General features: G+C 39.9%; 1 protein-coding gene and 1 pseudogene across 2 annotated transcripts; both read right to left on the bottom strand.

The window, feature by feature from the left end:
* Positions 1 to 125: 125 nt before the first annotated feature.
* On the bottom strand, positions 126 to 14,658 carry LOC135613230 (villin-2-like; annotated as a pseudogene).
* Positions 14,659 to 20,143: 5,485 nt separating this feature from the next.
* Positions 20,144 to 25,401, bottom strand: LOC135612222 (alpha-amylase isozyme 3D-like). 2 transcript variants are annotated; one of them, XM_065108243.1, is made up of 5 exons: positions 24,767 to 25,401; positions 24,291 to 24,686; positions 21,680 to 21,768; positions 21,473 to 21,605; positions 20,144 to 21,377 (listed from the first exon to the last, which is right to left on the bottom strand). In XM_065108243.1, exons 2-5 carry the CDS (start codon positions 24,349 to 24,351, stop codon positions 20,875 to 20,877), a joined length of 786 nt encoding a protein of 261 aa, XP_064964315.1. In that variant the 5' UTR covers positions 24,352 to 24,686; positions 24,767 to 25,401; the 3' UTR covers positions 20,144 to 20,874. The 2 variants fall into 2 exon arrangements, with proteins under 2 accessions (XP_064964315.1, XP_064964316.1); XM_065108244.1 differs by lacking the exon at positions 24,291 to 24,686.
* Position 25,402: the final 1 nt, after the last annotated feature.

Genomic DNA, 25,402 nt, shown 5'->3' with positions numbered 1-25,402 from the left:
CAAGCAAAAGGATGAAATTTTGAGTCATTAACAATTAGGAACAAGAAACATGCACATACAAACCAAAGAATACTGCACTTGATTCTTCACGAATGGGAATTTTGCAGCCACCAAAACAGCCAACGTGAAAAATTCCAAACAAGTTTCGCTCACTATCTACATAATTATAAAACAAGTTTCGCTCAAAACAGATACCCTAAATGTCTGATGTACACGTCCAAACAAAAACAGAAAACGCTGTCTTTTTACCACTGCCTACTGCGAGAGTTTTGAACAGTGTGTGTTTGACATCCACGATGCAGTGTGGATAACCCATATGTATCCAACACAATACATATACATATGGATCTTTACAGAACTGAGCTAAGCAACCAAATTATATGAATTGGATTGGAGACTGCTACAAGTAAAAGAATAACCAACAACTCCCAAACCCACCCACCCACGACAAACATACATCTATCTCTCAGTCAACAAATAGCAGCAAAGCTTGTACCACTCATAATGTGTCTCCAGATCATCAAACAACCAATTTGCTCAAAATTTTGCCTATATAAGATAATATTTCTCAGCAAGAAGTATCAATGAAAGTATGAAACAATTTGCTGTGTTGACATAATGTAGTCAGAAGTTGTAAATTATTTGGTGCAAAAATAACAAATAGTGACACTGCTTAAATGTGAAAAAAAAAAGAGAGAATAAAAATCTTCATTTAACCTGTTATGTGTTGGGGATGGAGGAGCAAGGAAAAAAAATAGAATACTATTATAATATTTAAAACAGGAGAATTAATAAGAACACTTATGATCCTATTCATTTAACCTGTTATGTCCCTGAGTAATGTGCTTTAGATAATAATTATTATGCTGGCCAACACCAACTAGCATGTCTTGTGCTAAGCCAAAATGCAGTAGTTATCCTGCCACATGGCCAGACTAAACTTCTGCACTGCCAACCATCACAGCAGGCGTGTCAACTGGCATGGAACAGTACATTCCATGCCACATTCCTCATCATGGTTTGACATTTCACCCAGTCCGATATGACACCAATGATATGCCACATTCCTCAACAGTACACGGACAACCCATCTCATGCTGTCCAGTCTGAACCTTGTGAAAACAAAATAAATAAAAAAACGCATTTGTGAGCCCTCGTCACCCCGAACATGAGCCCTTCCCATTTTGGCTCATGCAGCTGCCGTAGCCGCCCGTCATATGCCGCCAACTGGTACGCTTCTTCTTCCCCTTCCTCCACTGCCTCCTCTTCTTTCTTTCTCTTCCTTCTTCCTCCTTCCTCCTCCTCTTCTTCCTTCCTCATGCCTCCTCTTCGTCCACCACTCCTTCCTCTTCTTCTTCTAATTTGAAACAACACCGGCCCCGACTGGCACATACCGTCTGGCCAATGATTTATACAGGTTCGTATGCGAAACGGCATTCCTTGTTCCTCGTACCACAAAACTAACAATCTCGTGCCTGCATACATAATGAATTACTCCTTCTAAATTTTGACAACAGCAGAAAATAATTACAATTATAGATAACCATTCACACAAAACTAATTTTGTCGAGAATGAAGGTTCAAACAGATAATATATACTAATGAATGAGATTCAGATGAGCATACTGCATCAACTTGAACAGTTTTGTTATTGTGGACTGATGTTCCAGATACTTGGATTAGTGCAATGCCATCAGGAGTGTAAGTTTCATCATTCAGGTTCTTCTCTGCAACAATTTTTTTATAACCAGAGCTGATTCCACCCTATGCAAGAAAAAGTTGAACTCAACAAGATAGAAAACCCATGCTCTTTTGGCAATACAAGACTGATATAAGCAAATCTGAGAAAAATCATGTGGATTTCCTTCCCTGTACCAGATTGAACACCATATATCTCAGAATGTTCGTACCTTCAAGACAACCATGGGCTGAAATAGTGCAATGAACTGTGGTGGTTCTTTCCCTTGAAAAATGCGGCCCTGCAGTACATATGATCTTTAATAAAACTGCTGCTGCTTACTAATCTTCTGAAAAAGAGATCAAGAAAATAAAAAACCTGCACTGGTCTTCCTTTTTAAGGAACTCCACATTGTATTAGCCAGCCTAGTCGCCATCAGCTGATCATCCTAGAAGAAAACAATATCATGTTACAAAACCAAAATAAGCAAGCCTAATCAGCAAGCTCAGTCATCCGTTGATGCAGTACAAGTTATGGAACTAATACAACTAGAAATGCAACCTTGGCTGGAACAAGGGATGAACTGGAACCTGGGAGATCCATAAGTGGGTAGGATAAATAATATGCAAGTACACAATTTTAAAACCATCCCAAGGCTAAGATAAATTAGGATGGACATTCAGGAATATTAGATACAAATATCTAAAACTGTGTCGTATTGTTAAATGGGGAAAGATTTAAGGGTAATCTGGTGGCAAGGGTCATGAAGCATACATGCCATTCAATTATGACCAGAGAGTCACATCCATATCAGGCTAGCTTACTGACGAATAATCACCAAATTTTAACTTTTTCACCTAATTTAATTCGTCGTTTCCACGAGGTGACTGTTTCTAGGTTTGGACACCAGCTTTCGGTTGAGAAAACCTGGCTACATTCTGTTTCCCACCTGTCAATCACAATTCTGAAGGAGAAACCACTCCTAATTCTCAAACCCTCTCCCCACCCATGGCATGTGCCAACAATTCATACACTGACCAAGACTGCAAGTGCCAGCAGCTGATGCATTATGATGCATGACAAGGAATGGTCCAGTTAGACATTAAAACAAACAACTAATGTTATCTTTAACACTCAAAAACACTAGCTGGAATAGCCTAAGGCGTGAGGCACCCTTGCGGCCAAAGACGCGAACTTAGCTTGCGTTGCCTAAGACGCGAGTCACCCTTGCGGCAAAGACGCAAACTTAGCTTGCGTTGCCTAAGTTGCGCTTCGCCCTTGCGATATTGCTCCGCAAGGATCGGCCCACTTGTAACCTCTCGCAGGTCCCAAAGGACCTGTAAAAAGAGAAAGTTGATTAGTTCGAAAGAACGGCTGCAAGCCCACAAACAGCTGCTCACCGAGTCCCGGGCGCGATAACAAGTTCCCGTCAAGGCAACGTGCGAACTTGCGAAAGAGTGTTCAACGCCCGGTATATATCCGAAGCCCCATCCAGCCCTGTGCCAATCAAGGGGTTCCTAGGGGCTGAGATGACTGACGTTTTGGTGAGCGGAGGCAGATTCCAGAAATCAACCTGCGGCACATGAAAACGGAGCTATTTTGGGCTGTTTTGGGGCTGTTTTGCTCGGTTCGGTGAGCGATAGCTTTGTAACACTGTAGCGTGTTCGAACTTACATTTTTACAAGCAAAATGATCCAAAACCAAGACAAAACATGCTGCCAAGCAGCTGTACATGTAGGTGTGAGCGACGAACGATTCGTTGCACGGAATTGTTGCGGATGCGCGATGACCGTTTGTAGGTGTTCATGGTGCAGCCAGCCAACACACAAAAAAAAGAACTTCATATACCCCCTTAAGAAATCCCACCATCCAATATACACAAGTAAACTTTAACCCCTCTTTTTACCCTCTCCCCTCATCATCTGTTACTTGTATTGCAAACTTGCAATTTACTAAGATAATTTATTTAAGTTGCAAATGGGATGAAATGACAAAACTTCTCTTAAACCATGGCCAAAGTCACTAAAGTTATTAATTAAGAATGATCAAGATCATTCGAGCTTTGGCAAGCTATTTCAGATAGAGGACATAATGACAATTGTGCTGCAACATCAGAAATACAATGCAATAACATTTCAGAATCTTATCAAACCAGCACATACCAACCAGCATGGCATGATACACCTTAGTACAACAAAAGAGAAACTAAAAGGTTGTTTGATATATGAATGTCGTGATTGGTACACCTATTACCAATATGAACAACACAACAAGAAATGGTTCATCAAATTTTTCCCGGGTTGTAGATATATTATATACCAATACAATCAGATTTGGAAGGCTATACTTGCAATATGATCTCTTTTTTTTTAAGAGATATGTACATAGAATCTTACTTAAGGGAGAACACTTGACATTTAAAAAATTAAGTATTATAGGGGGAAAATTTTTTCACATGACCAATCTACTACTCAATAATAATCTCCGGATCACCAAGAGTAAAGAAAAAATATACAAGCAGTTCAAGTAAAATAATAGGCTTTAAAAGAAAACTAGAAAAAAAATTATGTTTTGACAAAAAAACCAAAACAGGAAGATGATATGCTTTCAATAGGAAAAAAATGACAAGTTAACAATCTAAAAGACAAAAATAATAGTGTGCAATTCTCTCAAGTAGAAGATAGAAGATAGAAGATTGATACCAGAACTATACAAAAATAATAATATATAGGAAAAGAAAACAAAAGAAGAAAACTACCATTCTCTACTGCTACATCTTCTTCTAGTTCAGTATACCATTAGAACTAGGCAGCAAACTATAGGGAGACAGCGGATTCATTCTCTGCCTACAGAGGCAGGATATGGAGACATTAGGTAAATAGTTCTACTAAATTGAAATTACATTACAAGTGACTTCTCAATTTGCTTTAGAGGTTACCAGATGATTACAGTACTTAAAGATGGTCAAATGCTAACAGTGTGAATGTCAGGTCAAAATGTGCCAATGAGAAAGGGAATCAACCATTCTGTGTGACAAGCTCAAAGGATGAGGTGATCAAATCTCATGGTTTGAAACAAGGTCCGCTGTACCGTACCGTACCGGAGTTTCGACCCGGGCTCAGTACGGTACAGTACGGGTGTACCGACCGGTATACCGAGGTGTACCGAGCGGTACACCTGATTTTATCGATTTATCCCTCCAAAATATCTGAAAATTAGAAAAAAAAAAGGTTAGGATAGTGTTGTCAAGTTACAAATACATACTTCATGATTAGAAAACGAATACATATCTCTTGATTAGAAAAGTTAGGATAGTCTTAATTACCCTCTAATTAAAAAAAACGAATACATATCTCTTAATTACAAAGTTCTTCCTCTTAATCTTCCCAAATTAGCCTCGATTGAATTCACAAATCGTTGTTTTATAGAGTTTAGGAGAGAAAAAGAAAATTTGAGAGAGAGTTTAAGAGAGTATAATGAAATAGAGGAGAGAAGAATGGTTTAAATAAGAGGAGAAAAAGCTCCAACGGTCAAATTGACCGTTGGAACACTGTAGCACTGCTACTGTGTGGTAACGGTCGATTTCGACCGTTACCGAGTGGTGTCGGACGGTAACGGTCGAAATCGACCGTTACCGAGTGGTGTCGGACGGTAACGGTCGAAATCGACCGTTACCGAGTGGTACCGACTGGTGTCGGGCGATAACGATCGAAATTTCGACCGTTACCGCCCGATTTTACCTCGTATCGCCCGATACAGGGGTTTTTGGGGCGTACCGCCCGGTAGCGGGCGGTCCGCGTACCGGTAACCTGCCGGACTGGTACGTACCGCCTGGTACGGGCGGTACGCTTCGGTACGGCAGACCTTGGTTTGAAATACCAATTGGACCAGTACATACTAACTGATATTTACTAGTCCGACCAAGTTGCCAATAAATAAATGCAGCTCACTAATGTTTGGAATACTGCTCTTACCTTATTCAGCGATGCTAGGAGAATAGGTCAAGATACCAACCAAAATCTAGGTACTGTATCAGTCTTAACAGACTTTAAAACTGGTATTGAACCAACATTTAGAACGTTGCTCAGAATAATGATAACTTGCAAGTTATTGTACCAAAGATAAATTAGAATGGTAATTAATAATGTATAGATCAACTAGTCTATGGTTGAGAGTTTATTGAGACTCTAAGTCACGGACATTGTTGAATAAAATCTAGGGTGGCAATTGCTTAATAATTAATCTTGACGCTGATGCAGTCATCTCATTAAGCATGACAAAAGATTATGAGAAGTTGAGAACAAGCAATATCATAAAATAATATACATGTAATTAGTGATTCAAGACTTGTACAGGTTTTAGCAACTCTTATAAAGCTAACAGATTAATTTCAACAAAGTTTGAAATTTTAATGGATTATAAGCATCCAAAATCCAAACCACAATGCTTCTAAGAGAGTAGATGCACCATAGAAAGCTTTTGAAAACATCATGACTCAAAAGAACTGAGAATGGAAGTTTTTCTTTTGCTTCCTCAGGAAATACATGGTCATTGCCACTTGCCTGAATACTATCCTTTCCCATCCACCAGGTTAATAAGTAGTCCTCTTTCTTCTCACCGGATCGATATGTATAAAGCACAATATAACAATCTCCACTGTAAAATTTACCAATCTCTTCCCTTGGAAGTGGGTTCTTGGCACTACCATTAATGCGCCAAACCTGAAAGTGATTCCAGAAATTAGGATCCTAAAGAAAAAAGAACTATCTAGCTTCATGTGCAGTTATCTACAGGCTAAAGAAAATTAAAGAAACCTCAAGTTTTCCACCGCCTTCAAGCAAAGGAGGAATTTCCTCATTTACTGGACAGCCTTTTGAGATTCCCTTAAAATCAACGCCTTGTTGTTTTAGCAAAGCTACCAAGACAGCAAGCAAATAAGACAAATTAAAATAATTAACAAATATACATAAAGTTGGTTCCTCTACAGAATCTTCTACTAGTACCTGCAACTTTTCCTTGTCCCTCCTCTCCAGAATTTCCCATTCCTGTCACAGTACCAGCTGACCACGATTCAAATTTTGACTTGAATGAATGTGTTTCATAACCCTGAATAACTTGAGTGACGCGTGTTGTTTTTGGTCTGTTTTGACTGATGATGAAATCCTAAATTTTTTGTCATTAAGAACGCCATTAACGATGAAGTGAGAAAAAAAATAGAGTACAGAAAATAAATACCCTACCTCAGCAGCTTTGCTGGAAGCTTTTCTCTCTTCAACTTGCGTCACTCGGCCAACCCAAATGAAAACCTCAGCCCCACAGTCCAGTAAATAGCACTTGTTGTTCTCCAACGTTGCTTTTGATGGTTGTTTTCTTCCAACTTCAACTGACCATCATTAATACTACAAAAGTTCTTGTATGTTACAACTTGATAGTTCAGTCAACTCCTTCATTGTTGTATAACTTTTAGCATGGATGAGAATCCACATGCATGGTGGTATGGCATCAATAAAAATCTAAAGACCAACTAGGCTAATGCATTTTTTCCTACTATTAATTATCATATAGAAGAAATAAGCCATCAAAAACTACATTCAACATATAATGTATCGATATGTCGTTAGTGTTACGATTGTAAAGGCACTAAAGGGGGAGGGGGGCGGGGGTGAATTAGTGCTTTTAAAAAAATTTCGGTTTGAAAGTTCAATCAATAAATCTGTACCGAAAATGTGATTAACAAAAGGTGCGAGTAAAGATTGCTTACTAAGTATATCAATATGCAGTAGTAAATCAAGACAAAAGAAGAAATACAAACCAGATTTATAGTGGTTTGATCGTCCTGACCTACGTCCACTCCCGATTTATCTTCCTTTGAGGCTATCGGCTTTCACTACCGATCTTCTTTAAATGGGCGAAAATTAACTACCCTTGTTACAACTCTCTCATTTTTACAGGTTTAGGAGAGAACTCTTACACCCCTCTTTTACAAAAGACCTCTCACCTCCCTTAGAATAACTTTTAGACTCAAGAAGGGAGAGGCTCAACACTTTTTAAGAGTTTACAACACTTCAAAATCACAAGCTTTCCATGATTTGTCAAGCAAGCATGAGAGAAGTATTTATAGGCCCCAAATGACTTCAGAAATGAAATCAAAAATTCAAATCCCCGGGTTTTCAGGGTACTGGCGAGTACCACCGCCTGCACTGGGCGGCACCACCACCTGACACAGTCTGGGAGACTGTGTTCTGGTGAGACCACCACCAGTCTAGGTGGTAATACCACTTGCAATGGGCGGTACCACCATCGAGTTTTTCGAAAAAGTACAATTCGTACTTTCCAGCTCATAGGCGGTGCCAACGCCTGGCCCAATCTCTAGTCACTGAATTGGCCTTCCAATAGGCCCAATTCAACCCTGATTCAGGCCCAATGAGCTCCTAATTAAGTTAACATGATTACACACAAAACCAACTTAATTAGACTCTAAACTATTTCGATCAAGACAACGATTACAATCATGAAGCCTACGTTGTTCAACATGTCATTTGTTCATCCGACACTTCGTCCAAACTTTCGACGCATCGTCCTTTCCTACGGTGTATTGTCCGATCCTTCGGCATGTTGATCTCCCACAACATCTAATCTTCTTAGCGCAATATTCGATCCTTCTGGCCCAATGCCCGATCTCTGACATGATGCACTTCGGCCCAACGTATGATTCTCCTACTTCGGTGATTTGCCTTTCCATGATCAAAGTTTGTCCTGCGTCACTTTTCTCAAAAGCTCATTAGTTCATAAACTCATCAATTGATTTCATCATCAAAATTCGAGATTTAACAATCTCGTCCTTTTTTATGATGATAACCAATTGATGACGGAGTTTTAACTAAACTCCCCCTGTCCATATATCATATTGAAATAAACTCAAATTTAGAAAATGATAACCCTTTAATGTTAGTCTTGGAATTCAAGTCGAAACAATTTTAATCATAGCAACTTTCTTTGTAAAAGTCATATGCAATACATCATAGTACACATCATATGCATAGTTAAAAAATTATTTCATGTATCATAATATCAAATCATGAGTTAAGATATCATTGCACGCATAATTCCAAATCATCAAGGTACATCATAATTTCAAAACATGAGTTAAGATATCATTACATAATTCAAAATCATGAAGGTACATCATAATTTCAAAACATGAGTTAAGATATCATTGCATGCATATTTCCATATCCTCAAAATTTCAAATCATCAAAGAGTACAGTCAACTTCTCACCTTTTGTCATCAACAAAAAAGAGAAATGTGCAAGTTTTTACTTCTCTTTGAAATATGCAAGCTAGCAAGTTTTTACTTCTTTTTAAGATGTGTAAGTTAGCAAATTTTTGCTTCTCTTTGAAATGTGTAAGCTACTACTTCTCTCTCCCCCTTTGTCATTATCAAAAAGAAGGAAAGAATACAATGGTGTAATTTTTCTCCCTTTACATCAATGTTCCAATCATAACATAAAAGATATTAAGATCAAAGATAAATTTAAATCATGAGAGATCAATCAAGTCAGAAATAGCGAGAAATCAAAATAATGATTCATTAAAAAAAAATCATATGAGAAGAATTCATGTGTTTGGAAGATTTAACATGCCTAATTATCTTATGATAAAATCAAACTGTTCCTCGTTCAATGATTTAGTAAAAATATATGCTAATTGATGTTTTTTGTCAATAAAATCTAAATGTATATCATGATTATTAATATGATCCCTAATAAAATGATGTATAATATCAATGTCCTAGAGTGTTGAATGAGATTCTTTATTAAACAAATTACATTCGCATTATCACATTTTATAAGGATGTTTTTCAACCAAAAGTCCGCAACCAGTGTCAGAAATAATTAAAAGTTGATATAGGCATCGGATAATAGGCTTACTGCCCAGTACAATTCAGTGAGCTTACCACACAAGACAATTCATACCAAACCAAAGCAAGCAAAATTGTTTGCCCAGTTTGCATTTCAATTGGTCATTGGACCAGTAAATACCATCTTGTACCAACCAATATGAGCAGTATTTTGATCCATTGATCACATAACGAGCAATATTAAGATATATGGAAACTAGAGACAAACTTGTATAACAGAATCGATGCTAGCTTTTGGTAGAAAAACCATACATGCAATGTTGTAAGAGTAAAAATAGTACCCATAAAGCTTTGCAGGACTGGTTTCTAGAACAGTGTCATCTTCACTGATCACCTTTTTGCCAATTGGTGCAAAGCCACCAAAAAGGACCCAAAATTCACCAGAATCTGAGTCAGCTTGTAATTTCCCGCCATCTTATACAATAAAAAATCTGTTAATAAGAAGATACAATATGCATACATGTACAGAATATCTTATAGAAGAAGTAGATTCTCACCAATGATCGCAATGTCACGAGTCCCTTCATGGTACTTGTCCTTCAAATATTGTATAACTTCTAAAGCTTTAGCTCTTTCTTGGATATTTGTGCTAGCACCATTGAACTGATATATCTTCTTTTCAGTATCCAAGATAAACACATCATCATGATTTAATGATGACCGGGCAAATGGAACCTTCAAATGAAATTCCAGGAATTACCACATGCATGCAATGCAAATTTGAACATCAAAAGTCACGCAATAGTTCATGGAAAAAATATAACACCTGATTCATTCTGACAACCCGTTTTCCTCTACAAGTGTATAGCGTGTTTCAAACTTTTCCTCCTCAGGCTTCTTGAATCCAGAGGCAAATCCTCCTTCCAAAGGAATAATGCATGGTTTGAAGTATGACACAAACTTGTCAGACTCGAAGCCTTGGGGTTCCCTGTGTTGAACTGCACGACCTCCAAGAACTGCATCAAGTTCGACAGTCTTGATTGCCGCAGTCCCAGCTTCATCCTGTGATCATTTATAAGGAAAATAAGTAATTTGAAGTTTGAACATGTATCTTATTGCTTAGCCCTCAAAATAAAAACACAAATCGTTTTACTGTATCATTGAGCATAATTAGCATACTTGGCTTGACTCTTTTACGATCCAGAAGTGAATGTCATAAAGGTAGGTGCCACCTTTGCCAGTTGTCTGAAACAAGCAACTCACCACATAAAAATATGAAGCAGATAGCAGCAATCAAGGTGTAGAGTCGTCATGCACATTTGTAGTTAGCCATTATGGATGATTCTTGAGATATCAGAGCTAAAACAACTTCACTTCTGAAATACACCAAGTTTTCATTGTCGAGCAACATTTCAATTTATTTAAAAGATTGCATTTTTATACACCAAGTGAAGACATCTAATGCAGTTTTAAAAAGAGAGCTAAAATGTCAAATAATTCCTCACTTCTGATTTAGCTTGAAAATTTTCCAAACAAAGTAGACGAGATGATGAATTAAACATAACAAAGAGAACAACTATTGACAAGACCTGATAGACCTACTCGCACATTAATTTGGAAAGGACAGGTCTCAACCAAATGGTTCTAAATGCTTAAGTTATTAGTAGTAAGCCCAACTAGTCATAGTAACCACAAGAAGAACCAACATCACTGAACCATTAGGGTGTTACAATCTTCCCAACTCAAGATATAATACCCTTGTCAATGCCCAACAAATTCATATCTAACACAGAATTCATTATTTTTCGAAATATACCATCTCGTAGCACAAAATAAGCCATCTCAATACATGGTGACCCACATGAAAAGGCTCATGGAGTTGTGATACTAATGATCCAACAAACTATGCCGACAATTACATAATTATACTTAATTTTAAATCCTTTTTTCCAGATGAACAATGCAATATGAGAAATAGGTCACATTCTTGTGACTGTCTCATAGTTAATCACCTTCACAATTGATAATGCATCCCAATTAATGGTCACAAAATAACCTTACAACCAAGAACCAGCATGTATCTCTTCAAAGATCATTATGATTAATTAAAGACTTTATTTTCCACCAAGAAATAACAACAATCCATCATATCCCAAACTAGTGGGATAACTTCCCGTCAGCATCACACATAGTTGAAGCCCATACGATCCTAAATCAGGGCTCCCAACCATCATAAGGGCCCAAATTGGTGCACCCTTCTACAGATTGGTGCACCCTGCTCCTGGTCAATTCAAAAAATTCAGCTAAACAAAGCTATATTGATATGAGCTTGGTCCCAGTTGGTAAACAGTATCTCAGTCAAAGAAGGATTCCTATGGATTAGCACAAGGGAGGACTCTTTAGCTTTGAAAAGTAGTAGACAACTCAATCCCAGTTGGAATAAGAGTGGAGCAATCCTTACTCAAACTGTTACAGTCGAGTCAGGCAAGGAGAACACTGATCAAGGCTCTTCAGTCAAACCTAGTGGTAGTAGATTTAGACTTTATCTTTCTATTCTTATTGTATATAATTTCATCAATTTTCTTTGTAGCTATATTAGAATGTAGAGTCCTGATTTGAGCCATATTTGAAGAGTCCCAAAGGACTCTATTTTCAACGTGTATATACAATGAAGCAGCATGAGTTGTAAGAGAGAGGTATAAATAAGATTCAGAATGTTTGAGTGTTGGCGCAGTCAATAATGGAGAAATCGAACGTGATATTGAGATGCATTATTACTTTGATCATTGGCAGGCCATCTGAGAGGAGACATAAACCATGTTATTTAAACCCTCCCCTTTTTTCTCTCAAGTCAAACGATTAGTATATTGCATGGTGTCAATCAACCTTATGCATGCATGCATGGATGAGTAGTACGTACTTATGGAAAGCTTCCCTTTTGATTCGTTAATGAAGATTAGTGTTAGCTTATTCCAACAATACACTAACATCTCCTCTTAAAATAATTTCGAATAAATGCAAATTCTTCGCAATAATCAGAGTATTTCCTTTTTCTTGGTTCACAATTGGTATGATTAATCATAGTCTCTTCTTTTGAGTGTTAGAATTGAATGCATGCATCTGAAAGCCAAATGAGTGTTAGAATTGAATGCATGCATCTGAAAGCCAAATTTCAAATGCATGCAAGCATCTCTACGTGACGTAAAGATATGAGTTATTTTTCTTTTGGTCGACACTAGGGATGATTTGTGGGCCAAAAATCCACAACTATTTGCATCACATAGTAACATTGATAAGATATGAATTGCTCCTAGTCATTTCTTGCTTTACAAATGATTCCACTCCACATGTGCATCACATGCATATCCTTTTCACAGACCCTCATATATATATATATATATTAGCAGCACTGCTCATGGGGTGTATATCATGCGCATGTACAGTGGGAGTAGCAAATTGAGCGCATCAAGCTAATAACCAACAAGAAAAAATTGTCTGTAAATGCTGAGAGTCAAAACCGAATAATTACACAGGCAAGGAGAAAGAAAAGAATCTTTTTTATCTTTGATAGTCGATCATCCTCAAGATTTTCTTGAATAATCCTTAGATACGCGTCTTGCTGCCAAACCAATTTGTCCTAACAGCGAAAACCCTAGCTAGACCAAAAATCAAGGCTCGACAGAGCGTATCCGATGGATAAACTCCAGAGTTCCTAACGATCTGGAGGGCAATCGATCAACGGAAGAACACGAGAGAAAAAGCATCATAAAGAAACTAACCGACAACGAAAAAAAGAAAAACTCAAGATCCATCTCGGAAAAAAATAAAATAAAGAAACATACATCAAGAACCCAATTTCCAATCTTCTTTTGGCTCTCGAGAAAAGAGGGAACCATTGGCCTCTAAATTAATAATTTGGACTACCAATTCAGGAAGGTCAGCCTTAACAAGCTAATTTTTTATGCTCTTAACTACAACATATCAAAATAGTCAGGTCAAAGTTGTGATTATTACTTGTAAGTGATGCATAAATATCATCAACAAAATAACTGCTGCAGATCGGTATACAGCTAGTGCTTCTTAGTACATGCTAGGATATAAAGATATAAAGCATGAAGTTGTACCACAATATTACTGGTAGCAAATAATTTTTATAAATACATCGCTAAAAGGAAAACAACAAATGATAAAATAACGAAGGTGTGGAACAGATCTTTCAGTCATTTGATGAGAAAAGCAATCCTGCTTCAAGTGAAAAAATTGAAAAGCTAAAAATAGCACAGCATTTTAACTATACAAGTATGTTATTCACCCTTCAATGAACTCGTACGAGGTTGCTGGCCCACTTGGATCAACTAAAACACTAAAACCATATCTCGGGGTTTCTAAAACACGGGGCTACGCTACATCGGTATGTGAAAAGCCTGGTTGATAAGCCCATCCCCAACCACTCCGCAAGAACGAAAGCGTTCCCACAATTATTCTAATATCAGCAAACAGCTAATCAGCCGAGTACTAATCGACGGCATGTTCAAGCTACGGCAATGTTTTCCTGGATACACTGCGTACCATCCAAGGGAAGTGTAAGATCCACACAGATCACAAATAACCCCGTGACGTGATCCGCCCACGCTACATCAGATGGAGGAGAAACCAACAACATACGAGAAACTAAAGTAAAACGAAGATCCGAGAATGGGAACGAGAAACAACCATAAAACCCTAGGTATCCGAAACAGAGGCAGATCAGAGAAAAATACCCATCTCTTCGGGCGTGGAGAAGTTCCTGCGGCCGGTGGGCTTGGCCTTGAACCTGCCTCTCCCCATGATCGACCGTGATCTGGCGCAAGCGATGAAGGATGGCTTCTCAGATTCTCTGGCGCTCGGTTGGCCGATCGGCGAAACCCTACTTACCTCGTCGCCCACACGCAACGACCCCTTCTCTCTCTTTCGCAAAGCTTTGATGGTTGCAATAACATAGTCAATGATCTACCTTTTTTCCCAGAAAGAAAATAAATCTCACCTTTTGGTATGATACAAGTAAAACTTCAACTATGACAGAAGAATGCGAGCAAATAGTACTTTCCCATTGAAGCCGCCTCTTGGCAGTTCCCCACATTGCCGTTGTCTTTAGGAATTTGAAGACCTTGCTATTTCAACCGATCAAGTTGCTAAAATGACAAGCAAAAGTCGCTATATAGTTCAGAAAGAGATTCAAATCTCTCCGGAGCCAAAAACCCTAAGAGAACTGTTTCCTAGGGTGCCGAATAATTGGTGTGAGATCAAATAAAACCATCCAGCGCTTCCTTCACTAATCGATCGATTTTGATCGCATGAATCGAAAACTTAACATAATTATAACAATGGACAACAAAAAAACCCTAGGCCGAGTCGGTCAACAAATCAAAGACAAGCCTTAATACGAAAAATGAATTACAGAGCTATTTAAGGTTTAAGAGAAGGCAACGTACCTCAACGTGCAAGGAGGACGAGCGGCCGGAGACCACAGGGGCGATCCCCAAAGCAAGGAGCAAGCGAGAGCAAGGGCTACGCTACGTCGGGGCTTCGGGGAAGTGGGTGTCTCCCCGTCTGGAGGATTATTTATATTGTGCGAACCGATTCGTGAGATCGGTCCGTTCAAACCGGAGCTCGGACGCATAGGTAGCCCAAATCTACTCGGATTTGGGCTCGGCAGAGACTGAGCTCGGTCTGTTCGAGTCGGTGCTCCGACCCAAAGGCAGCCCGAATCGACCGGTCTGGGATTTGGTGTCACCAGATCCTTTGGGTTCTCCTTTGGGTTCAACCGCGTCGAGTTGGTCAAATCGATCGAGCTATTTGTTTATGGTTGAACAGCGAGAGTTCTACATAATAAGGGTGTCACAAGTAGTTATTTTTGTTCTCTTCTATTTTAGCCTATCCAAAATCCGAGACGCAATGGGTGTAGGATATAAATTTATGGTATGCATGTAAGGAATAATGTCCGGAAGAAAATTCCTGGCACTGTGATACTTGTTTTTTTGATCCATCGTCAATTTAACTTGAGATAATTGATTTAACATAGTTTATATTTTGAGTATTATTGAATATGAAAGAGAGGGGTCGTTAAGTATCGAGAACCTACGTGAGAGAATAATTTTTCTGAAGGTGAAAAAGGACAAAAGATACCTCTGTCTCATATCTTATTCTTAGAAAAGATTGAAGTTTTGTTCAGAAAATTCTGTCCAACAACCAATATAGTACATATATGCAAACATCTAAATCTCATAAATATTTGTTTAGCTTGGTTTCAATTCCGAATGAGCCCACTAAAGAAAGATCCATAGACTTAAACGGTGAGGGTTACCAAAATCTTCATAAACTAAGGTTGTTTCAGAAGAGGGTCTGAATAATCCCTCAGCCATCAAAGATAACCAATATGCCGACTAATCCACGGTTTTTCCAGGAAAGAAGTATACGTCGACTAAAACGAAAGGTTTCCGAGATCTCATCGAAACGTAGATCATCCTTTCTGTATGATCGCCAAAAGAGGACCGATCGATCCATAGATCATCAAAGATCTCAATCCATAGATAACGATCCCTCGAATGAAACATGCATAGACAAGAGGGAGAGAGGTCAAGAAACCCTGCATCACAAGGGAAAACTACCGGACCTTATCGGGATCTTGTGGAAGTAGGGTTCCATCATAAAACAATCGTTCGCGATCAAAGAATCGGCAAAAGAGGAACGATAGAACCATAGATCGATCTAACGATCCTTCGAAAGAGAAATGATAAAGCTAGAAAACAACCGTTCGTCATTAAAGAATCGGGAAAAGAGGAACGATAGAACCATAGATGGATTTAATGATCCTTCGAAAGAGAAGTGATAGAGCTAGAAAATAACCATTCGCAATCAAAAACTCGGCGAAAGAGAAACGATAAAACCATGGATGATACTAACGATCCTTCTAAATAGAAATGAGAGAACTAAAGGATCAAGATAAAGATCAAGAAACCTATATCCGGCGTCATCTTCTTGTCCTCGTTCCGCTCTGCTCCGGCCGAAGGGGACAGAGGAGGAAGAGAAGGATGAAACGGAGAGAGAACAGACGGGTTGGTCGGTGCGCTTCCCCTACCATCTCGTTTATTTAAGTTGAACTCATCGCGGCCACGTCGACCTGGGACCATCATGAATCTTGACATTCATTTTTAGCCATCTGATCTGGTTCATGTTCACATGATCGTGTATAAATATATATATATATATATATATATATATATATATTCGAAAATGCACATCGTATAATTGATGTTCAAATCAATCTGACCAAATAAGAAATAGATTTAAATAAGAAATAGAGAGCAAAGATAAACTGATCTCAATTGTTCGAAGATGAAGAAATCCAATGAGTTTATGGCCTTTGTGTCCAATGTTGGGCAGGAAGCCCACAAATAGTGGGCTAGGACAGCCCACACCCCCTCTTAATCTAACCCTAATTAACATTAGGGGGTATGGTGGCTACGTTTTAGAGGCAGAAAAATGTTATAAAAGGGCAGCAACTTGACATCCTTGCAGCAGCAAAGAGAAAAGAAAAAGGAAGAAAAACAAGAGAAAGAAAAGGAAGAAGACAAGGACAACACATAGAGACTATTCTCAATCATCATCTCAGGTTAGATCAAATCTACAGTAGACTCTTGCTGTGATTACTTGAGGAGGTTTTAGATATTGTGAGCAGTGACGTAATCCTTGTATCCCAGTTAATCTCTTGTGATTGCTGCTAGGGTTTAGAGCAAGAGATTGAGATCTGTATATTCATTATTCTCATAGTGGATTATCTCTAGTTTGCCCCGTGGTTTTTACCCTTCTAATTGAAGGGATTGTAGTGATTTAATTTTTGTATTTGAACATGGAGGCCAATAATATTTCTCGCATGATTAGTTTGAATGTAAATAATTGGATGATATGGAAACCAAAAATGGAAGATCTCTTGTATTGCAAAGATTTGTATGGACTTTTGTAGAGGGATAGTGCAAAACCTACAACTATGACAGATGATGAGTGGAAGAGGTTAGATCGAAAAACAACTGGGTTTATTCGACAATGGCTTGATGATAGTGTCTTTCACCATGTTTCTATTGAAATTTCTGCATATTCTCTTTGGAAAAAGTTGAAAAATCTCTATGAAAGAAAAACAGCGGGCAACAAAACTTTTTTGATCATGAAACTTATGAACCTAAAATATAGAGAGGGTGCTTCTATTGCTGAGCATTTGAATGAAATACAAAGTATTACTAACCAGTTATCTTCTATGAAAATGTCTCTTGATGATGAGTTGCAGGCATTGTTACTTCTCAGTTCATTACCAGAAAGTTGGGAGACACTAGTGGTTTCCCTTAGTAATTCTGCGCCAGATGGTATTGTTACTATAAGTCAAGTAACAAGCAGTTTGTTGAATAAGGAATTGAGAAGAAAGAGTTCAACAACATCTCAGAATGATTCACATGTACTTATCTCAGAGAACAGAAGAATGTCAAAGTCCAGAAACAGTTCACGTATGGGTAGGAGCAAGTCAAGATCAAGAAAAGATATTGTTTGTTATAACGGTAGTGAGATTGAGTGGGTGATCGACACAAGTGCTTCTTATCATGCTGTAAAGGTTTGGCTTCATTTCCAGGAAAATTAGGTATAAAAATCTTTTTTTTTTTAGCATTTTATATCAACCGTAAAGGTTTGGCTTCATTTCCAGGAAAAAAAAAATACTGTAATTTGTTGCTTAGATATAAGAACTTGCATGTTAAATAACATGGAAGGAGAAGCTAATCTTTATTTTGACTGTTGGAAGGCTGAAAGTGAAGAGAGCTGCCAGGATAAACATCCCTTGAGAAGGGAAAACAACGAAACCAATCGGTGCATGTTCTGTTACCAGCATCACCTTACAAGATATATAATGGCATCCATACACATAATATAAGCAAGAAAGAATTAATGAACAATGTAGATGTCTCCAACTAGTTGGGAACAAAAGTTGGGACTGTAAAATATGAAACATCCAATGATTCATACAAATAAAATCCCTCATTTAGCAGATACTCACAAAGATTGCTTGATGAAGCCCCAAATTGGTGAAGGCATCAAGATTCAAGGATTCAATTTAACTAAATCACACATTTCTAATAAGAGGGCAGATTTTGCAACAACAACAGCAAGGTTGCACCTTTGTAACAGGAGAGATCAAGATTCTGATCACAGAAATAATCTCTCTATATTTGGTGGTAAGACCATATTTAGTGGTAAGACTAGGCATGTTAACCTTATGATCCTTATCATGGCTGCATTGGCGTCGGCATCCTACACACGTACGTCCACACATCTCTAATGCAAACTTGAGGAAACAATCACATTAGATAAGAACAAAAACTGCAAATAAAGAAACAATCGCATTAAATAAGAACATCAACACCTAAATTTGTTCATGAAGCCCTAAATTTGTTTCTTTTCTTTGCCTTAAGAAAGAACACATCATGATATTGCGACACAGCTTGAATTTTTTAAACGAATCTAAATTTGTTGATGAAGCCCCAAATTTAATAGTGACACTCTGTAGCACAATTAAGTAGCAAATTGAGCGCATCAAGCTATTCAATTAATAATGTCATTTTAACCATCATGTTGTTATTCAATGAATAATGTCTTCATCGATCTCTCTATATCTTCGTAGTTCAAGTTTATAATCAATTTTCACTTAGGCTCTCATCAACTAGGATAATATAATCAATAAATAACATTTACTGGAGAGGTTTATTATGTAAATGACTAGTAAGTTTATCCATTATTAATATGAAAAGATAAGAACTTAATGAGAATCCTTAATGTAATCCTATATTAATAATAAATTCACTAGACACACTTTCTATAGTTCTAATACCAGTAGTTATATTATTATACATATCTTTAATAATATCAATATAATTAGTGAATATACCTTTCTTTTCTAAAACTTACCACAGTAAATCTCTAAGAACCCTATCACAGGCTTTCTATAAGTCAATAAAGCCCAATGTTCATCATACCGTAGCATATCATTCCATACGAGTAGTACATACCGGTCTGACAGGGGATCGATACGGGCAATATATCGGCATTTCCCTATGTACCATGTGTTGGTACACTCGATACAAGTTGGTATGGCTCGATATGTATTGTACTGATAACTAATCGATACATCGATACAGACTAGTAAGGCGAACCATGATAAAGCCCATATGCAAATTTTTTTTTTCTCTCTATACTTTTTCATTAATTGTTTTAATAAATAAATAGTTTTTATGTTTGATCTTTCGAGCATAAAATCAAATTGATTTTTAAAGATATTTCTTTTAAGTCTTATCATATTTTCGATAACTCTTTACTAAAATTTTATAATATAGCTCATGATTTTAATTTCTCTGTAAGCATATTGTTATTGTTGAAAAAAAAGGGTTCTGATGTCACATATGTTACTACCAAGTCTATAAGCATTTCATAGCCAAAAAAACTATCTACGGTGCTCCAAAGAAATAGATGGATTGAAGGTAAACATGATTCCATTTAATATCAAAATGAAACCATCTTTTTTCTAAAGCTAACAACAACACCCAAGATTTCACACTAAAATAGATTTACAAAGATGAGAAACGATATTTTTTTCTTACAACACAGATGAGAAACGTTAACGAAAGAGAAGCGAAAAGTCTCTTCCATGATTCATCATCATCGTCTTCATCTCTTCTCCCACATGCAGTAGTCATTGCCAGAGGCAACGATGTGGAAGTTGGAAGGAACGAGATTCCCCACGTCGTATCTCGAGCCTAGCTTTGTCAATATCTTCCCATCAATCATTGCCATGTAGAGGTCAGCATCAGAGGCCAGTTCTGATCGTATGCTGGCTTCCCATCGTTTCCGTAAGCTAATGAACTCCAGATCTCAGCCTCCACGAAGTTTGGCTGCGTCTGTTCGACGTAGATCTTGGCGATGCTTGAGGAGTAACCCTTGGCAAAGTCGAGCCTCCACTCGTCGAAGCCGATGTCAGTCTTGAGCCAGTTCAGCCAGTCCGTGAGCTCACGCTGGACCTGCGTGTTGAGGTGGTCGATGTCGGGAGCCGCCGCGAAGCCCTCGTCGGTGTTGAGGTTGCCGGTGCCGTCGGAGTATCGTGTGTCGTCCCTACAGATCATGTGTGGACCCCAATCGAGGCGGGCATCATCGGTTCCGCCTTCGAAGATGCACCATATGCCTCTCCCGTCTTGCTTGTCTGCGCAATGATGGTTGATGACGATGTCAGCCACGCATTTGACTCCCTTGTCGTGGAAAGCGCCGATCAACGCTTTCCAAGTATGGGAATCAGGATGAGTTGAAGGCGCTGATCGACGCTTTCCACGACAAGGTAGTCAAATGCGTGGCCGACATCGTCATCAACCATCGTTGCGCAGACAAGCAAGACGGGAGAGGCATATGGTGCACCTTCGAAGGCGGAACCGATGATGCCCGCCTCGATTGGGGTCCACACATGATCTGTAGGGTCGATGTCGGGAGCCGTCGCGAAGCCCTCGCCGGTGTTGAGGTTGCCGGTGCCGTCGGAGTACTGTGTGTCGTCCCTATAGATCATGTGTGGACCCCAATCGAGGCGGGCATCATCGGTTCCGCCTTCGAAGATGCACCATATGCCTCTCCCGTCTTGCTTGTCTGCGCAACGATGGTTGATGACGATGTCGGCCACGCATTTGACTCCCTTGTCGTGGAAAGCACCGAACAGCGTCTTCAACTCATCCTGATTCCCATACTTGGAAGCACCCAAGTCGTAGAGCCGGCCCGGCATGTAACCTGAGAGGAGAAGTGTCACAGAATAGTTTAGACCAAGGCCGACTCGATCAACATGTGAGAGTGATCACGACGGCAAATACGAATCACGGAACGACCTTGAACGCCGACAGAGTGCGAGGGCGGAGGCAGCCAGACATGGGTGACTCCAGCGTTGGCTATATCAGAGACTTTGTCTTTCAAGAAGTTATACCAGCCGCCTTGCTGCCTCCACGACTCCCAGTTGAAGCCCTGCAACGTATTCGTTTCTCTTACTGTAAACGCGATGAAGGACGAAGGAAAGAAATGGATCTGTTTATCTCTACCTGGAAGAGTATCTGGGACTGAGCCAAGTTCGGAACGACAAGAAACAGAAGCAGAAACATCCAAGGACCAAGTGATTTCACTTTCAGATCTGAAAAAAAAGAGGATGCAAACGAATTATAAACAGATATCTACATGAAAAGAAACAAATTAACAAGTCACCATACACCACAAAAACATATCAAACCCTAGACATCTCGGACAACTCAAGCACACGCAATGCATCTCTCAAACGAGAAACATCCTCGTATGATGATCTTTGATTGTTTCCCCAAACAAGCTAAATATTTCACAGAAAACCTAATTTAGGATAATGACACAAGTATGAAGACCAACTAATCGTTAAAAGTTGTGTTTAGATCCCCAAACAAGCTAAATATTTCACAGAAACCCTATTCACTGCCTCAGCCCCCCTAAAACGTTTAAAGTTGTGTTTAGATCCGACCCGACTTGCTAGCGAGTCTGTCTGTATACTCGACCCATAATTCTGCCAGTCAAATTAAACGGTTCGGATCATTTCATTCGATGGTTACGGATCGAGATCGACAGGCCCAGTAGACATGAGCTGATCCGCTCTTCTGTTTAGATCTAGCTAAATGCACAATTAAAAGAAACGCTCTTAACTATATCTCTTTTAAGCTTCTCCTCCTCTTTCTCGTTCTAGTCAACAACCACACCACCGACGTTCCACTTCCATACATTTGATGGGAACATCGAGTTCCTCCTACTCCTCGTTCGACTCAGTTCTTCGATGATTGCCTCCAAAACCAGCTTGGTTTCATGGGTCAACGGGCTGGGTGGCGCCCGTTCCCTCCACTTTGATGTGATTATTTTGTGCTCCTCTCAGATGTTGTTACATGCACGTTTCTCCTATCCATTTCCATGGTTTCATGACAAAATAATATGTGCAGTCGAGCATCATTGCTGACAACTCCTTTTCATCTTGACTGGGAAATTGGGTCTGAGACAAATTAAGTTGTGTATATACGATGAAGCATGAGTTGTAAGAGAGAGGTATAGATAAGATTCATAATGTTTGAGTGTTGGTGCAGTCAATAATGGAGAAATCGAACATGATATTGAGATGCATTATTACTTTGATCATTGGCGTCGATGAGGCCATCTGAGAGGAGACATAAACCATGTTATTTAATCCCTCCCCTTTTTTCTCTCAAGTCAAACGATTAGTATATTGCAGGGTGTCAATCAACCTTATGCATGCATGCATGGTTGAGTAGTAGTACGTACTTACGGAAAGCTTCCCTTTTGATTCGTTAATGAAGATTATTAGTGTTAGCTTATTCCAACAATACACTAACATCTCCTCTTAAAATAATTTCGAATAAATGCAAATTCTTCGCAATAATCAGAGTATTTCCTTTTTTTTGGTTTACAATTGGTATGATTAATCATAGTCTCTTCTTTTGAGTGTTAGAATTGAATGCATGCATCTGAAAGTGAAAGTCAAATGAGTGTTAGAATTGAATGCATGCATCTGAAAGCCAAATTTCAAATGCATGCATGCATGCATCTCTACGTGACGTAAAGATATGAGTTATTTTTCTTTTGGTCGACACTAGAGATGATTTGTGGGCCAAAAATCCACAACTATTTGCATCACACAGTAACATTGATAAGATATGAATTGCTCGTAGTCATTTCTTGCTTTACAAATGATTCCACTCCATGTGCATCACATGCATATCCCAGTCCTCACCCGAGTCACTCCAGATCGATTCTCGACTGGCGACTCGCCGACCCAATCCTCGCCCAAGTCACTCCAGATCAATTACCGACTAATAACTCGCCGGTCAATTCCTTACCCGTGTCGCTTCAGATTTATTCATGACTCACATCTCGGCCACATCCGACGCCCGAGTCACATCTTTGCTAGCCCCTTGCCCGAGCCGCTCCAGCTCGGTCTCCGACTTGCAACTCGTCGTCCGTAACTCCGAGTCGCGCCAAACCAATTACACGACCTACGGCACGACGACCTCTCCTCGTTCGGCCTGATCGCTCGATCAGCAGTCTCGACCCTTCTCAAGGCGCGGGGCACTGCCCCTCTAGACCGCCCCACAACGAGCCGACCTCGGTCCCACTCGCAACACAATCGTAACATTCTGACCCAGACACGCTTCCCGGCCCTTTGAGGACCCCACGGCGCGCCTTGACGGAGGGAGGAAGAAGTGATAAGATATATTTTGCCCCCCGGACACGTCACAGGTATTTACCGGGACGGCACCATCCCCACACGCCAAGACAGAATCTGAATCGAGGCACTGTTTGGTGCGTCCATCACGCCAACCATGGACGCCAACCCGTGTACGATCGACCCCCTTGCAGCAGTATAAAAACCTCGGGCCGTCGTTTGCCATAAGAACCATACCTCTTCATGTGAGATCAAGCAATCACTCGTCGTTTTGGGTCAAAACCCACCCCTGGGTATGCTTTAGATGGCAAGCCAATCATCATCATTCAATCTTGAACAAAGGTTTTTCTCGGTAGAGATGAGGTTAATGGAACTTAGACAGTCACGATAGGATCCTGTTGGCACTGCTACAGTGGATTAACGTGAAACAGCAACAGGGTTCGTGGAGTTCAGATGAAGCATACCAGGGAAGGATCTCCGGAGACGGTCGGAGAAGGGGGATGAAGGCAAGAGCGCCGTCGCCATGGATCCTCTCTGTTCCTCCTCCTCAGAAGCTTCCTTGGCAGGCCGGCCGAACCCAACACAAGACGGCGAATGCGGTGCGGTAGGGCTCCTCAGGAAGCAAGAAATCGTTCCCTATTGAGCTGCGTGCGTGACATCAACTTGATTTGGGCGGATTCAGGAAGTCAGCTCCGCATGTGTGAAAGGCTTCCGAAGCGGCAAGGAAGCTGCAGAAGTGCGAGGCACGAGCCGCAGCCCGACGCCGTATCTATCGCAATTAAATGCACGGCGACATCCTACCCGACTCAATTCAACGCGAACCTTGGCGGTTAATTGCAAATGGTTCAACATAGATTTAACTGCTTCTTTAAAAAATTCTAATCATATACACGTCATCATTGGTACCCGAATTTGAACCAAGAAGGGGGAAGATAATTACACCAAAGTCGAAGAGATCAGAGAAGAAGAGGCCGTTCTTGGGGTGCTGCAGCCGCGGCTCCATGGCGGGGTGGCGAGGGGAGCGATGTCGGGGCGGAACCCTAGGCGTTCCTCCGTGAATTAAGAAGCGGCAGAGACGAGAGGAAAGGGCGGAAGTAGTGAAGGACGGGGAGAAAGGGCGGAGCGATGGGGGTCCGATTTGGTTAAATTAACGCCTTAAGTTTGAGCCGGGTTTGGTTCGGGCTGAGTAGCGGGATTTAATTGACCGGGTTCGACGTCATCAACAGAGGAGAAGACCGGTCCGGTTCACGACCACAAACCCCTGGACGCCAATGGGAAAGCTTCCTCCGGCATCATCATCAGGCAAATGGAGTTTCACATGGCACAGTGTTTCACTCTCTTAGTGCTGAGGCTGAGGCTGAGGCTGAGGCATCCTTCTCTCATGGCATCCCTTCGAAGTAATCATGTAGCTAATGCCACCCTACAGACTTAGCATGATCTCTCATTCCACTGAGGAGCAAATGAGACCTCAGCTAAGATGCCAAAACCTTGATTGACTGAGAATACAGATGGTGTTGGTATAGAAGACATGTCCAAAGAGCAAGAATCAAGTTGGTTTTTTAGAACTTGGGAACAA

The sequence above is a fragment of the Musa acuminata genome, chromosome BXJ2-5 (assembly GCF_036884655.1).
Source record: "Musa acuminata AAA Group cultivar baxijiao chromosome BXJ2-5, Cavendish_Baxijiao_AAA, whole genome shotgun sequence".
Classification (NCBI taxonomy): Eukaryota; Viridiplantae; Streptophyta; class Magnoliopsida; order Zingiberales; family Musaceae; genus Musa; species Musa acuminata.
Note: the sequence above shows the minus strand (reverse complement) of the source record. Positions and strands in the feature narration are given on the sequence as shown.

What these genes read in the sequence shown, in the direction of transcription:
- LOC135612222 (XM_065108243.1), bottom strand. Translation starts at nt 24,351, where the DNA reads ATGGCGACGGCGCTCTTGCCTTCATCCCCCTTCTCCGACCGTCTCCGG. An exon ending in AGTCCCAGATACTCTTCCAG is followed by an intron (nt 21,606 to 21,679) that starts GTAGAGATAAAC and finishes AATACGTTGCAG; the next exon opens with GGCTTCAACTGGGAGTCGTG. An exon ending in GCACTCTGTCGGCGTTCAAG is followed by an intron (nt 21,378 to 21,472) that starts GTCGTTCCGTGA and finishes TTCTCCTCTCAG; the next exon opens with GTTACATGCCGGGCCGGCTC.